General features: G+C 33.5%; 1 protein-coding gene across 1 annotated transcript in view; it reads right to left on the reverse strand.

The window, feature by feature from the left end:
* The window catches only part of PRKG1 (protein kinase cGMP-dependent 1), a 1,319,131-nt gene that overhangs the window by 1,230,328 nt on the left and 72,943 nt on the right, over positions 1–15,860 (reverse strand). The window contains exon 2 of the mRNA XM_002756357.7: positions 6,579–6,745. Within this exon, the coding sequence (XP_002756403.1) occupies positions 6,579–6,745 (167 nt within the window). The remainder of the gene's footprint in view (positions 1–6,578; positions 6,746–15,860) is intronic.

A 15,860-nucleotide genomic window follows, 5' to 3' on the forward strand; every position in this document is an offset into this window, starting at 1 on the left:
TTGTTTTGTTTTTATGTAAGTAGTAGATAAGCTTTCTCTTTAACATTAACATTATAAGCTTGATTCCATAAAGGAATTGTAAGAATAACTTTAAGTACATTCGTATTTTAACTGTTCTAAAGATAGTTTTTGGATTAACATGAAAAACTCATAAGGCCAAAAGGCAACACCTGATTGTAAAGAATAAAATGGCCTGTTTCTCATGTTAAATTTACTGAGAGCTAATCAATATGAAAATGCATTCAGTTCCCTCACACTCTCAGGTAGTGTTTTGAATGCCAACTGACATTGAGAGGCTCATTTTTAATGTTCAAATGTATATAAAACTCCTCTTTGAATGTCAACATTCATTACATCATTTAATTTTATAAAGACAGTAAAAAATGTTTGGGAAGGGAAAATGGAACTTGCAGTTTGAAGTGGTGTAAGTTTACTCTCCACAGTGGCTAACATGATTTGTATTCACCCTTAATAACAAAGAGTATTGAACACCAGCATAAGAGGCAGACCACATTGTATCAACCAACTCACTGGAAAAGGAAGATCTTATAAGTGATGTCTCAGTTCAATAACAACAGAAATGAGAGCCTAGCCTTTTGAGAGTTGATGTGGATAATCACATATCACTTAGAGTTAGTATACAAATGCTCCATTAAAAGAGTCATTTGTGTAATAACTTGAAAGAATTGTTCCTTCTTAAAAAAACAGTGAGAAAAACAAAATCAATGCTATTGATTGTACATAGAAAATAGGGCCTCCAAAGTACAAGATGGAGTTTAATTCTAAACAATAAAGATACAGAGGTGGACCAAGAATTAAGTCAAATCATAGCCATTCTTTCAATTAAAAAAAAAGGAACTAATAAGAGAAGAGGAGTGGATGTTAGATAATATATAGAGAGGTCAGTAAGCAGTTCAATACTCAAAGGATGCAAAGGGGCCTAAGAAGTACTTATAGGAAATACCTTGAATATTTTTCTTTTTGAACTATTGCTGTTCAAGTTTTATTATTTCTTGCAAATAAATCATTTGTTTAATCCCATGGTTTAAAGGTATGCATCTTTTATGGGCTCCCCAAGCTGGAATACACATAATAAACATGTAACGACAGAAATTCCAATCTGTACTTCAAAAGTAGGCACTGCAAGGTCAGTCCTTAGGCATGGGGACTCCATGCTAAGATGTATATTTCAACATGCTGATTGCATAGTCTTGGCCAAGTTATTAACTTCTCCAGGCATCAGTTTCTCATTTACTAACATGTAGATAACAGAATGTCTTATCTCTTAACATCATTATGATAATTAAAAATTTACAACCTAGAAAGTGACTAAACAATACCTGGCACATAAGTAACTAACAAAAGTTATTAACAAACACCTCATGAAAAAAAATTGGTAAGTTCTAGTGTTCTATAGCACTGCAGGGTGACTACAGATAATGACAATATATTATATACTTCCAAATAGCTACAAGTAGGATACCGAATGTTCCCAACATAAAGAAAATGAAAAATATTTGAGATGATAGACATGCTAATTACCCTGATAAGGTCACTATACATTCCATGAATCAAAACATCACCCTGTCTGCATGACTGTTTGAAACTAATATATATCAATTAAATAAATAAAACAAAACAAGTTAATTTAAATTAAATAAAATTTGAAATGCAAAAAGATAACTGATGATTTCATCCAAAAAGATTAACTTAAAATAACAAATTGTCAAAGAGCACTAAATAGACACTTGCCGTTTTAAAAATTAAAATGAAATTTAACTGCTTCCACCAGGAAAGATCACAAAAAATAATAAACCAAACCAATAGCTCTAAGCAAATCAATCAGCATGATAGATAACAATTAGACATTTCCAATACTAAAATATTAGGTAAAATTCACCCAAAATAAAACATCACAAATTCTAAATCACTAAATCAGAATTTGTTTTATTTGGGATGAAGATAGACTGAATTTTATCTATATAATAAATAAAGGAGAAGAAGAATGTAAGGGTATTAACACATGCTACCTCATAATTAAGGCCAACGTCTATCTGTTTAAGAAAATAAACTGTATCCAAATGTTCTGTAAGACTTACTTAAATATTTTAACTTAACATACTTAGAAAAAGAGCCTTAAGCAACATAATCTACTTACACTACTGCCTTAAGAAGTTAATTCCAAACAATGTTGATCAAAACTTGAAATGGAAACTTGTACTAGGTAGCACTTTTAAGTATCTGAAAGCAACACAACTCATTTTCTTAAAAATACGTGATAATATATGCATACTATACCCAGATGACTTTTCCCCAGTCATCCGAATTAATGAAGTCTTACCATATGAGTATTCTCTTTGTTAAAACCATAAGAACCTTTGGCATTTAGGTATGCAGTAATACTTGGAACACTGCCCAGGATGAAAACAAAAAATTATGTAAGTCACATGTTAAGCATTTTATGAAGACCACTAAATTTCACTCAAGAGAGACAGGAAAAATTGGACTAATTATCCATATAAACTCCCTGGGTGTTTTGCTGAATATCTTCATAGTAAGCAAGTTTGTGAAAGATCCTTTACAATCTATTCATTCATTGTTACCATGGTATACTCTTTATAAATATTAATGTTCACAGATAACAAAGAATCCATCTATATCAAGAACATTGCTATCTAAATTTTGAAAAGATTGAACTAATTATACAATGAAACATTTCCTCAATTAAACTTTCTAAAATTTAAATGATTTTTTTTAAATTTTAAATTATTTTGACATAAGGCTATTAGCACAAGATCTGCTAAAGTTAAACTGAGCTGGCTAGAATTACCATTCAGGGAAAGATCAGCATTAGGTTATAAAATTGTAGTCATGTTATTGAGTTTAAAGGCAATCAACAGCACTGCAAAAGCTGTAACTCTGAAGGCAATCAACATCATTCCAAAAGCTGTGACTCCGAATATTGATATATTATTTAGAACCCTGTTTTTAAAAGGATAATTAAGATGACGTGCTGTTTAGTAATCTAGCAATAAAAGGAAGATTAAAAAAATTTATTAAAATTATCATGAAGCAATGGGGAAAATATTAGTTACCTGGGGAAGCAATATCATCTATCATGAGTATTTCTTCCTTATTTTGTTACATTAATGTGTGTTCGTGTTTGTATCAAATACCTTTGTTTGCTTCCCTCTCTTATCTCCTTATCATGCATCATGAGATGTACTGACCTTATATCATAGTATTTAAATGTTGTTAACTTCACATTATAGTATTTAAGTTATGCGATATCAATGATAGGAGTAAACATCACCCAAGAACTGTGTCTTCTTTTGGAGAAAGAATTAGTAAATTTGCAGTTGTACATAGAGTTGTTGAATCATGTTAGGTGGAAGCACGACCGTGTTCTTGTCTTTATCTGAAGATTAAATACGGTTTAAGAAGCTATGTATGAGTGCCAAGTTGACAAGGGGTTGATTGACCTGTGATGTTTAATTTTACATGTCAACTTGGGTAAGTCACAATACCAGAAAGTTGCTCAAAGATTATTCTACTGTAGACGTTATGGTGAAGATATTTTTTGTGAGATTAACATCTAAATAAATAGACATTGAATAAAGCTGATTATCCTCCAATAATGTGGGCGGGCCTCATCCAATAAGTTGAATAAAAAAAGTCCAACCTTTCCACTAGGAAGAGGAATTCTGCCAGCAGATGCCTTCAGACTTGAGTTGCAGCATGTCTGACCGACGGGCCTCATTCTGGAGATTTTGGACTTGCCGGCCTCCACAATCACATAAACCAACTCCTTGAAATATATCTTCTTCTCACTATATATAGACATACACATTCTATTTGTCCTATTTTTCTGGAGAGCCCTGACTAATAAATAGCCCCATAGTTAACAGTTTGAGCTCTGAATCCAAATAGGCTTGGTATAAATGCTGACTCTGCTATATACTAGTTGGGAGAACTGAGCAAATTACTTAACCACATTGAGCCTCAGTCTCATCTACAAAATGGAATAATAAATATTAACCTTCACCTCACAAGATTGTTTGAGGTTAAATAAATTTTATATGTAAAAATATTTAGAAAAAATATATTCTATGCGTTGGGCATTTTCTAAATATTAACAAATATTAACTATTTCTCTCAAGCTTCTAACATAGCTAGAAAACTTTCAGTTAGGCTTAGTAAGAAGGGACAACACACATAAATTTTAGAAATAATTTACATGGTCATTTGGGAATATATTTTTGTAAGAAATAATTCGAGATGAAGAAACACTGAACCCACAGAGGTTCAAAATTGTGGTTTCTTGAGAAATAGCAATAATTAGCATTTGAAAACAGAACAAGTAAAAGTGAACTCTCCTTTATACAATAGCTCTTTTATTAAAATGTGCTGACCAATATAATACCTGAAAACTAATATCATACGAAGCAATTGATATAATCTCAGAAATGCTTTAAACTTGGTTTCTAATTGTTAGTAGTTCTTAAGATATTGCCTCTGGTTTTATATTCTATACTTGACCTCTATATATTTTTTCTACTTTTCTCATCCTTTCTGGTCACTATCCACATATTAGCCTTGACCTATAATTTCATCTCTTTTTTTTTGCACTTCTCTGCCAAGTATACATTATGCACATTTTTGTTTATTGTGTTTTGTCACCAGAAGAAAGTCTAGCTGAATATTTATATTTTTTTGGTCTAGGAAGAACTTTATATTGTTGACACAGAAGGTAAAAACGATTCGGAAAAAAACGATAGAAGCTACTACTTAAATGCCTAACATATATACAAAAAGATGACACAGAATAAATAAAAGGTGCATGCTGAATGAAGAAAGAATATGTCTTTTATACTGTCAAGTTTTTGTTTTGTTTTTTGAGACGGAGTCTTGCTCTGTCACCAGGCTGGAGTGCAGTGGCGCAATCTCGGCTCACTGCAACCTCCACCTCCTGGGTTCAAGAGATTCTTCCGCCTCAGCCTCCCGAGTAGCTGGGACCACAGGCGCGCACCACCACACCCAGCTAATTTTTGTGTTTTTAGTAGAGACAGGGTTTCATCATGGCCAGGATGGTCTCAATCTCTTGACCTCGTGATCCGCCTGCCTCGATCTCCCAAAGTGCTGGGATTACAGGCGTGAGCCACCATGCCCGGCCAAGTTTTTAATAGTAATAAAATTATTATTATGTTGTGGTGTTCTATACCTTAAACATTCATACAAATTATCTCATTTTATACCAATCCTATAAAGAAGGCAGAATGCAGGATTTTTAAAAGGTTGGCTCTAATGACATTTTGGGTCAGATAAAACTTTGTTCTGGGAAACTACCCTTTTCAGCTGTATGCCTGGATTTTACCCCCTAGAAGTCAGTAGTCTCCCCAACATCACCCCCTTTGTGATCCTGAATGAAGAAAGTATATTTCTTTTATACTGTCAAGTTTTTTGTTTTTTTGTTTTTGAGACGGAGTCTTGCTCTGTCAGCAGGCTGGAGTGCAGTGGCCCAATCTCGGCTCATTGCAACCTCCGCCTCCTGGGTTCAAGAGATTCTTCCGCCTCAGCCTCCCGAGTAGCTGGGAGATATCTGTCTGCAGATATCACTAAATTCGCCTGAGAGACAGAATCATCACCAGTTGAAAACCACTGGCAGAAAGAAAGAATATCTTTTTTTTTACAAATTTTAGGTGAAATGTAGAGAAATGAAGTGACTTGCCCAAATACACCCCTTCTCTAAATGACCTAATAGTTTGATAATTATAAGACACTATAACACAAGTCTTTTGGATAAAACATTAATCATCCCCTAAGAAACTCAGTTTTATGTGTCAGTGTCTCAGTGTCTTACATTACAGGTTTTTCTGAACTTACTTTCTTCCCAGCTGATTCAGTCATTATCACAAGCTACTTTCTTCCCACAAAACATGTCATTATAAATTGCAAGTCAGAAATAAGTATTATGAAAATTTACCTAGGCATAAAACATATGTATACAGTGCCCGCCTCAGTTTTTTTCAAAGCACTTTCTATATTAGTCTTTACAAGATGTATGAAACAGGCTATCATTCTATTAATTAGGCAGGTAATATGCCATCCAAACCTTATTATCTGCCTCTGTCATACACATGAAAAACATTTTCTTTTTACAGAAGCTTCATAGCAGGAAAAGTAGTCATATATTAAAAGTTAAGGGTAGAGTTGAAGACACTTAAATTATCAGACCAAAAATACTTCCAGTGATCTTGAGCTTTTTCTGAAGCTTTGTATGTTTGGTGACCTGACTGCATGCAGTCTTATTCCATGTAATAAATGACATTTCTTTTTTCACATTTTTAACTTTCCCCATGTCTATAAAAATACTGGATTCTCATATTAATATTCTAAATACAAACACTTCACATAGTTAACCACTGTATTTAAATAGTGTTTCAATGCTTTTCAAACTAATTTATCAATAAAAAAGGGAAAAATGGAATTTTCCATGTAATGCATCACCATCCGTGTGCAGGCTGATAAGATGAAAAGAGAATATTTGAATGTCAGAAGTTTGGAATTAGGAACTGTACCTTCCATGACATACACCAGTGACCCCACATCTCCTTCTTTGATGATGCAACTGTCTTTGCCATACTCCACTGGGTACATACAATCCACAATCTCCTGGATCTGCGACAGCTCCAAGTTCTTCATAAAGTCATTATCAAGGATAGCTTCCTTGATAAGATCCTTGGACCTATGGCAAGAGAGGGAAGATTTACTGGCACATCTGACAAACTCTTTCAGTTTATGAGGTTTAGCAGAGTCATACAGTGCTCTGGCACACCACAAATGTATTTTTTTGTTAGGAATCCAATAATTTTTGTAATACCTAAGAAGAACATAGTTCCATAGCAGCAAAAAAAGGCACTAAGACATTTTTTTAAAGTATCCTATCATTTAATGAATAAGTAACCTACCCACCAACCAACAAACAAAATTATACAGGTTCATTTTGCTTTAGATGTTTCCTTAATCACAAAGATTACTGGGAAACCAATCGATAAACATTTTAAACTGAAGTTGGTAATTTAGCTTAAGAATAAATATAAACAAAATTTTAAAACTCCAGAACAAATACCATTACTACTGTTTGTGTTTGTAAAAGAACACAGGGATGTATTGTACTGTCACAGAAAAAAAAATTTGCTTATTTTTTATGTGCCTCTTCCACTAGACTTTATGCCTCACATAGGCAGGGGTCATTTTAAATTTGTTCTTTATGCCCAGTGTCTACTAAGATGCCAGTCATCTATAATATAGTATTTAAAAAAAATACCAACCTAACAGTTTTATATGTGAAGACTGGTGAATATAATGTTACTTTCAGTAAATGGTGGAAGATAATATTGCTCAAGTAATATTTTGGATTAAAAAAGATAAGAATCAGATTACTACCTAGTTGTTTGAAACAACTGGTAGGAATGTGACAGTTCTTTGTACATATCCCATGCTTTTTAAGATAATATTTCCTTCTTCAAGCAGCTTAGATTCAGGTAACCAGGCAGATAAAACTCTATTGAACAAGATGTTTGAAATGCAGCATGTTTTAGGCATGGGATTCAATACAAGTAGTCAGTAGGAAAGATATTCATACAGTTTGTAACTGGAGTTCAGTGGTTAACAAGAAAAATTTAGGAGAACTTAAAACATTGTGATGTTTATTTGCTGGGTTAAGAAGTTTCAAAAGACTTTCTAAGAATGCAAAAATCAGAGTGGAAGAGACATTAAGAATTATTTTATCAGGAGGAGGACAATCAGAGCACTATCAGAAAAGTCAGAAGCTAGACAAGATGAAACCAAAGACCTTAGCAATCTAGAGAGGAGACAACACATTTGGTATGTTATACTAAAAGTCTTAATTAAAAAAACATTAAACACAAGCTGACCTTTGTCCACGTTTGCTTAGCAAGTGGCTTCCAGGGAAATGACCCACAGTAGTGAATACTGACTAAAGGATTAGTCTTCTCTTCCCATTTCTGGAGATTTTTCATTTAGACCTCGGTATAACCAGCCTAGGCTTCTCACATTATGTTTGGTAATGATTCAGTTTAAGTAGTACAAAGATACACAGAAAAATAAAAACAATTGAAATTTTATTACTATGAAGAATATTCCTAGAATGAATGTTATACTGCAATTAAAATTATGTTTATGAGGATTGTTAATGGCATGGAGGAAATTCTATTATTTTTAAGTGAAAATGCAGAATACAAAATTGATTTTCAAGTAAGAAAGTATGTGTCTATTGAAATGTAAAAGAAAAAAAAAAACATAGGCTTTGAAGAGACATATATTTGGGTCTCAATCCTAGCCCTGGCACCTAAAAAATGTGAGTGGGTTGTCTTACTTTTCTGAATTTCCATGTTATCATCTACAAAATGATATTTCAAAAATACCAACTTAACAGGTTTATATGTGAAGACTGAGGAATAAAATGTTACTTTCAGTAAATGGTAGGAGATAAAAGTTGTAGCATAGAGGTATTCATTGCAATGTTATCTTCACCACTCCCTGTAATTACCGTCACCATTCCTGGTCTCAGGAATACCAGTGGCACCTTCATATTGACTGCTGAGATCTACTGTTCTGGGATTATTTTTCCAAGAATCTGGGCTTACTTGGTATTCAGGAAATTAATTTTGGTCAAATTGTATTATATTTTCTCTTTCCTAATATTTCTTTTTTTTTTTTTTGTCAGAGAGTGAGGCCATTTAATGGGTTCATAGCTTCTTGCACAATAAAAACGAATCAAGAACCACAACTTGTTTAGCTACATACAGATGGTATGTTTTCCTTTGGGAAGTATTAATAGTGATTCATAAAGATTTAAGTCCTAGAAATGAAGCAAGATTAAAAATGAAGCCCTCTTCTAAGAACATAATTAACGCCATACAAAGATGACTGAAGAAAGTCACTTTCTCCCCTCTCATAAATAAAATTATTAAACTGTTTGATGAAGACATTACAAAATATTAAACAATGAACTCTAACATGATTTCTTAGAATTATCCAAACTTTCCAACTGTTTATCACAGAATGCAGAGTGTGGGATGGGAAGAACAGGATTTCAGGATAGTTTTGTTTCTCAAATTTTGTATTGGATGAAGGACATTTAATTTCAGGTCTCTGAAGAAACAAACTGGAGGCTTCCATATATGCTGTTGTGTCACCTTACAGCATATGTGCAATACCACCATACAGGTATTGCCAAATAGCATTGTTATTTCTGAATTGTCACAAATAATCTGTTTCTGCTTTCACAGCAAGATAGATATCTTGTGCCTCTGTGTGGTACAACCACAAAGCTGTATTTGTCAGAGAATAATAGTCAAAGACTTGCCTTTTCATGTAATTTGCCTTAAAGTCCTTTCCCATTGTCGACTGAAAACCTTATGTCAACTCTCATTAGTCTTTACTTGCTCCAACATTATAAACTATAATTAATCAGGGTCTCCAGCTAACTCTTCTTTGAATCCTTTTCTTTCCCCAAAGAAATGGTCTAATATACTCACTGTAACTAAGATATAATGCATATAAAGTCAGTTAGTTGAGCTGTGTTATTAGTATGGGAGTTGGGGAAAGCTGGTATCACAAGTACCAGAAGGTAGCCATCTGCTCAACCCAGAGTATATATTTTAACAATATTTTGAAATAATTCAGCAGCCTGACTTGGGAGGTATAAGAACCATCATTCTCAGCAAACTGACATGAGAACAGAAAATCAAACACCGCATGTTCTCACTCATAGGCAGGTGTTGAATAATGAGAACACATGGACACAGGGAGGGGAGCATCACACACTGGGGTTTGTGTTTGGGGGAACTAGGGGAGGGACAGCGGGGGATGGGGAGTTCGGGAGGGATAACATGGGGAGAAATGCCAGATATAGGTGATGGGGAGGAAGGCAGCAAACCACACTGTCATGTAAGTACCTATGCAACAATCTTGCATGTTCTTCACATGTACCCCAAAACCTAAAATGCAATAAAATATATATTTTTAAAAAAAGAAGCAAACACAAAGATCATGTTTTTTTTTATCTTAACTATCTGGTTCTGTGTACAAATAATTTATCTTTAAAAATCTTTTCTTCCATGCTCAAAATGTGTGACTTTTTAAATCCAAACAGCCTTAAAGGTAACTTGACTAATTTAAGCTAGCCCAATCCTTGGTCATCATTGAATTGTCAGCCTCTAAACTATTAGTTGTATATAATGATGTGCTGGTATTCTGGCTGTCTGGCTCGGGTGGAGAAAAGCAGAGGAAGCCATGGTATGTAGCATTTGCCAATTTCCATGGTGTAAATACTCCCACCATGGCCAATTTGAAGCTTTCATGCAAAAATCAACCTGTTTGCAAAGTTCCTGGAAATTAACAAGCAGATCTTACATGAGCCAGTGCAAGTTGGCTCCAACACAATACTGGATATAGATTATTTTTCTAACACCCTAAGAATTTAGTGTAACTTAATTTATGAATTCTTAAACGAACATGATAATCCTTTCTTTCCTTAAAAATTTCATGAGGTGGTATAATATCCCCAGATAGTTTAATGGCAGAATTAGCAATAGTTCTTCCAAACGTTCAATTTTAGAAAAATAAATTGGAAAATGCATGTCCCCATTTATTTATTACAGAGAAAATATCTGAATATAAAGAAACAATGCTTGATAGGAATTGCCTTTCTACACAATCTTAGGTAAAAATGGGCAATTTTAGAATACAGGAAAACATACCTACTTCTCAAATAAAGGAGCCAGCATTATTCACTGCTAATAAACAGACCCTTACTAGTTTTTCTTAAGCTAATAAAAGGATATTCTATATTATGGGCTACCATATAGTAAGCTAGCAATACGTAAGTGACAGAAGTTTTATTTCAAGGAGTAGGGAAGGCTAGTTCAGATTGGGTGGTCAGGAAGGCCTCTCTGAAATAACGATTACATGACAATGAGATTTAACCATTGTCTTCTCTATTGCAATGATGATGAAGAAAAACATTCTAAGTAGAAGTAAAAACAAGAACAAAGATGTAGAGTTTGGAATGACCTTGGTATATTCAAAGATCAGAAAGGAGACCTGTATGACTGAAGCATACAGTGGGAGAGAAGAAATGAGATGGGAAAATAAGATCACTGAGGTAGGCAGGGGATGGGTCTCATAGGACCTTGAAGGCTACGATAAAGAGTTTTATTTTATTCCAAAGGCCAGTGAAGGACTATAAGAAGGGGTAGGATTTATAGATGATATATCAGACATAAAGAATAAATGATATAAATTTACTTTAAAGTGTTACTTATTTTGTGGAGGTTTTCTGTTGTGGATTTCATCAATTAATTCATCAATTAATGAATCAAGTTAAGGGAGTTTTATAATTGAAATTCTTGGGAACCACTGTCTCATAAAGCTTACATTTATTTGGACTTTAAATCACTTACTCTCAGGAAACTCTTACATATTAGGGGAGAATGAGGTCTCATCTCAATTTCAACAACTATCTCCAGAGACCTGAAGTATGCCCACTCTCTACTTTCATTCACGTTTTAGATCAGTTTCCCCTCAGTCAGGTCATAGGCAATAGTAAACATGTCAAGAACAGCCTTGTCCAGAAATGTGAGCATTAACATCTGATCTCTTTGATTACAAAAGACTTCCAGGTACTTTAAAAGACATAATCAAAGCTATTAAGCTATTGCTAAAAATGGAAAACAGCTAAAGCAATTTGAAAATGTAGCACAAAACTTCTATAACAAAATTGTTTGACAAAAAACATCACTCGCTTAATTTCTTTTGCGCTCAATGGTCAACTTTGGGAGCAAATGTCATGAGAAGCAATAAATGATTTTCACGGTCACCTTGGCCTACGGTATCCATTTGGGAACTCAGACATCCAAGTCTCCGTTGTGGACATAATGAGAGTCCATAGCTCTTTCACACAGACATACTCCTTGCAGATCCTCTTAAAGTTTCTAAGTCTGAGTTATTGCAATAGGACAATTCCATCTATCTATTGTGAAATATTTGATTAATACATATAAGCAAGAAAAATGGTAGTCCCATTGCTGCCACAATTATTAGGATGCTCACACCATGGATCCTATTTCTTGCCTAACAGCTTTTCTGTATGAACTCCATAGGTATAAGCTTGCCAAGAGCTAAGAAATATCAACCAGCCCATATAAAGATAAAATTTAATCTTGTAAAATTACTGGTCAATTTAGATATTCTCTCAAACATGCAAACCAGTTTTCAACAAGGTTCAGACTATTTTCACATCAACCAACTCTGCTATAGCTATCCCAATCTTATAACAAGAATAGTCATGAGGAAATCCAAACTGTTTACAAAATTCATACCTATAACTAGCATTTGGTACAAAGCAAAAGAATCATTGGGCCAAAATTAATGATAGCAACATAGTTCCTAGGTGAACAATAATATTTACCTTTTACTACATACATTGCAATATTTACCAACTGTCAATTGCCTTCTAACTTTTTTCCTGTAGTTCTAAAATAGATGATTTAGCTCCTTTGAATTAAAAAATGAAATCATTATGAAATATTAATAGCCTAAAAACAATGATTGTGGAAAGAAAAGATAGCCCATAAAATATTTATTTGCCCAAATGTCATTTAGACAGTAACCTAATTAGCCTTTATTTTTCTTCCTTTTACTTTTAGTTGACATGTAGTAACTGTACATATTCATGGGATACACAGTGATATTTTCATACATGTACAAAATGTATAATGATCAAGTAAGGGTTATTATATATTCATCACATTAAGCATTCATTATTTCTTTGTGTTGGGAATATTTAAAATTCTTTTAGCTTTTTGAAAATATACCATAAATTACTGTTAACTATATTCATCCTACAATAGAACTCAAAATAGAACATTAGAACCTACTCCTCCTATGTGGCTATAATTTTTATCCATTAACCAACCCCTCACTATCTTTCCCTCATCCCTACTCTTTGCAACCTCTGATAACCATAATCCTGCTTTGTACTTTTATGCATTCAATTTTTTTAGCTCCCACATATTAGTGAGAAAATGTAGTATTTATATTTCTGTAACTGACCTATTTCACTTAATAAGATGTCCTACAGGTTCTTCTATGGTACTGCAAATGACAGGATTTCATTCTTTTTTATGGCCAAATAGTATTCTGTTGGGTATATATACCCATTTCTTTATCTGTTCACCTGTTGATGGACATTTAGGTTGATTCCATATCTTGGTTATTGTGATTAGTGCTGCAATAAATATAGGAGGACAGATATCTCTTTGATATACTAGTTTTCTTTCCTTTGAATAAATATCCAGTGGGATTTCTACAAACTAGACCTCTATCTCTTACATTATACAAAAATTAACTCAAAATGGATTAAAGACTTAAATGTAAGACCCAAAACTATAAAACTACTAGAAAAGAAAACGAGGCAACTGCTTCAGAACATTGGGTCTAGGCAAAGGTTTTAAGGATAAGACCTCCAAAGCACAGACAACAAAAACAAAAATACACAAATGGGACTATATATATATATATATATATGAAAAGCTTCCTCACACCAAAGGAAACAATCAGCAGAGTGAAGAACTCAAAATAAATAATAACAACTTGATTTAAAAATGTGTACATGATCTGAATATCTCAAAAGAAGACATACAAATAGCCAAGCATATGAAAAAATGTTCAACATCATTAATCACTAGGGAAATGCAAATTAATCACTAGGGAAATCAAAACAATAATGAGCCATCATCTTAACCCAGTTAGAATTACTATTATCAAAAAGACAAAAAATAACAAAATACTAGAGAGGATACAGAGAAAAGGGACTACTTTTTACACTGTAAATGAGAATGTAAATTAGTACAGCCAGGGAAACCAGTATAGAGTTTTCTCTAAAAAACTAAAAATAGAGCCAGTATTCTCCATTTTGACTAATACTCATACCTTACTGTCATTGACTAGGAGAGATGCTAAGTAGCTCTTGAAATCACTAGTTAGGTATTAACAGATGAGGCAGGTTTATGCTAATTAAAGTAAAAGAAAATTGTTCTTTGTAGGTGTTCATCCACTTCCAAAATGTCAATATTAAAAGTCTCTCATTCAACTATTCAAGTCATTCAGCTCTCTAGAGTGACATTTTACAGCTAATTCACGAGTGAGCCCAACTAAAAATACAGCAGTCTCCAAAAGGATCCAGATCAAACTCTTCTCCTGTAAGCTCCCTCTCTCATATGATGGAATTAAAACCGTGAAGTTTCACAGAAGTATTGTAAAGTGCTGTGCTTGAGAATAAATAAGACTATACACATTTTATTAAAGAATTTAAAAATTATGTGACCTAGTTTATTAAGATTTAACTGTATTTCTGAAGTTTAGATACTCACTGCAAAATAGAGTAATGATTGAGAAAAAAGTCAGAAATGTATATATCTAATTGTAATTCAATGTTTTAAAGTAATTTTTTTCCTACCTTTCAAGGCACTAAAAAATTGAAATTTCTTAGAACTCATCTGTTTCCAACATGGTCTGTATGAATACATGGTGAACAAGTTCCTCACCACCCTGGGCAACCCTATCATCAGGGCATAGATTGAGGGCCATGATGTTACTGTTAGTCCTTTGAAACCCAGCAGCTCACACCATCAATATGTGCTGTGCATTGTAATTTCAATTATGACAATGACTTGATTTTTAAATTCATCATCAAAGAAATAATTTTAGAATAATTCTGTTGTTAAGATGCTTCTTGACTTAATCTCTGAGACAGATTAACTTCTATTTTAAATTTGTTTGTATTCAATAGGAGAAAAATACCATGATTCTCTACCACCTTCTTGCCCCAAAGTATATACTTTCTCGTGACTGAAAATGATGACTTGGGTACTTTATTCATTTAATTCCAGAAAATTGGAGCCAATTTTTGCCTCATTACAATGTCCTACATGTTTCAGAAGGCAGATTTTCTACTCTGACAAACTCAGTTCAGTTTTCTTTCCAAATATTACTTTGCATGAGGATTTAATAAATTAGACACTTTAAGTCAGCCTTAAGAAAGATGGTGTTTACATTGAGAAATTTTGAAAATAACTAAAAGTTTAAAACAAACAATCACGCTCCTAGTCGTAAAAGCTTTGTGGTTACCAAGCTTCTCAACCAAATTGAAAAATTAACCCAATACTGACAACAACATTAGTCATTATTATAGTAGTAAAATTACTACTATTACTACTTATTATTAACCACTATTAATAGTTATTAAGTAGTGTTTCTGTGTTCCACAAAGTACAAAGGGCCTGCTCTCATTGAAGATTCATTTTTGACTCTCTAAGTTTGCTGCAGTGGAACTAAGAGAATTATATAAATTGTCAAACATTACGCAATAGTAAGTAACAGGTAGAGTCAGGATTTAAAGATAAATCTGCTTGGCCTCTAAGCTCACAATATTTAATTGCACTGACAATTTGAATAAATTATTCCACTTTTAATATCCAAAAGCAAATGTTCCATTCATTTATATCTAATTTTTTATTATCTATTTATTTATTTTTTGAGACAGAGTCTCACTCTGTCACCCAGACTAGAGTGCAGTGGTGCAATCTCAGCTCACTGCAACCTCTGCCTCCCGGGTTCAAGCAATTCTTCTGTCTCAGCCTGCCAAGTAGCTGTGACTACAGGCACATGCCACCATGTGTGGCTATACAGATAGTATTTTTAGTAGAGATGGGGTTTCACTGTGTTAGCCAGGATGGTCTTCATCTCCTGACCTCATGATCTGCCTGCCTCAG

This window comes from Callithrix jacchus, chromosome 12 (genome assembly GCF_049354715.1).
Source record: "Callithrix jacchus isolate 240 chromosome 12, calJac240_pri, whole genome shotgun sequence".
Lineage (NCBI taxonomy): Eukaryota > Metazoa > Chordata > Mammalia > Primates > Cebidae > Callithrix > Callithrix jacchus.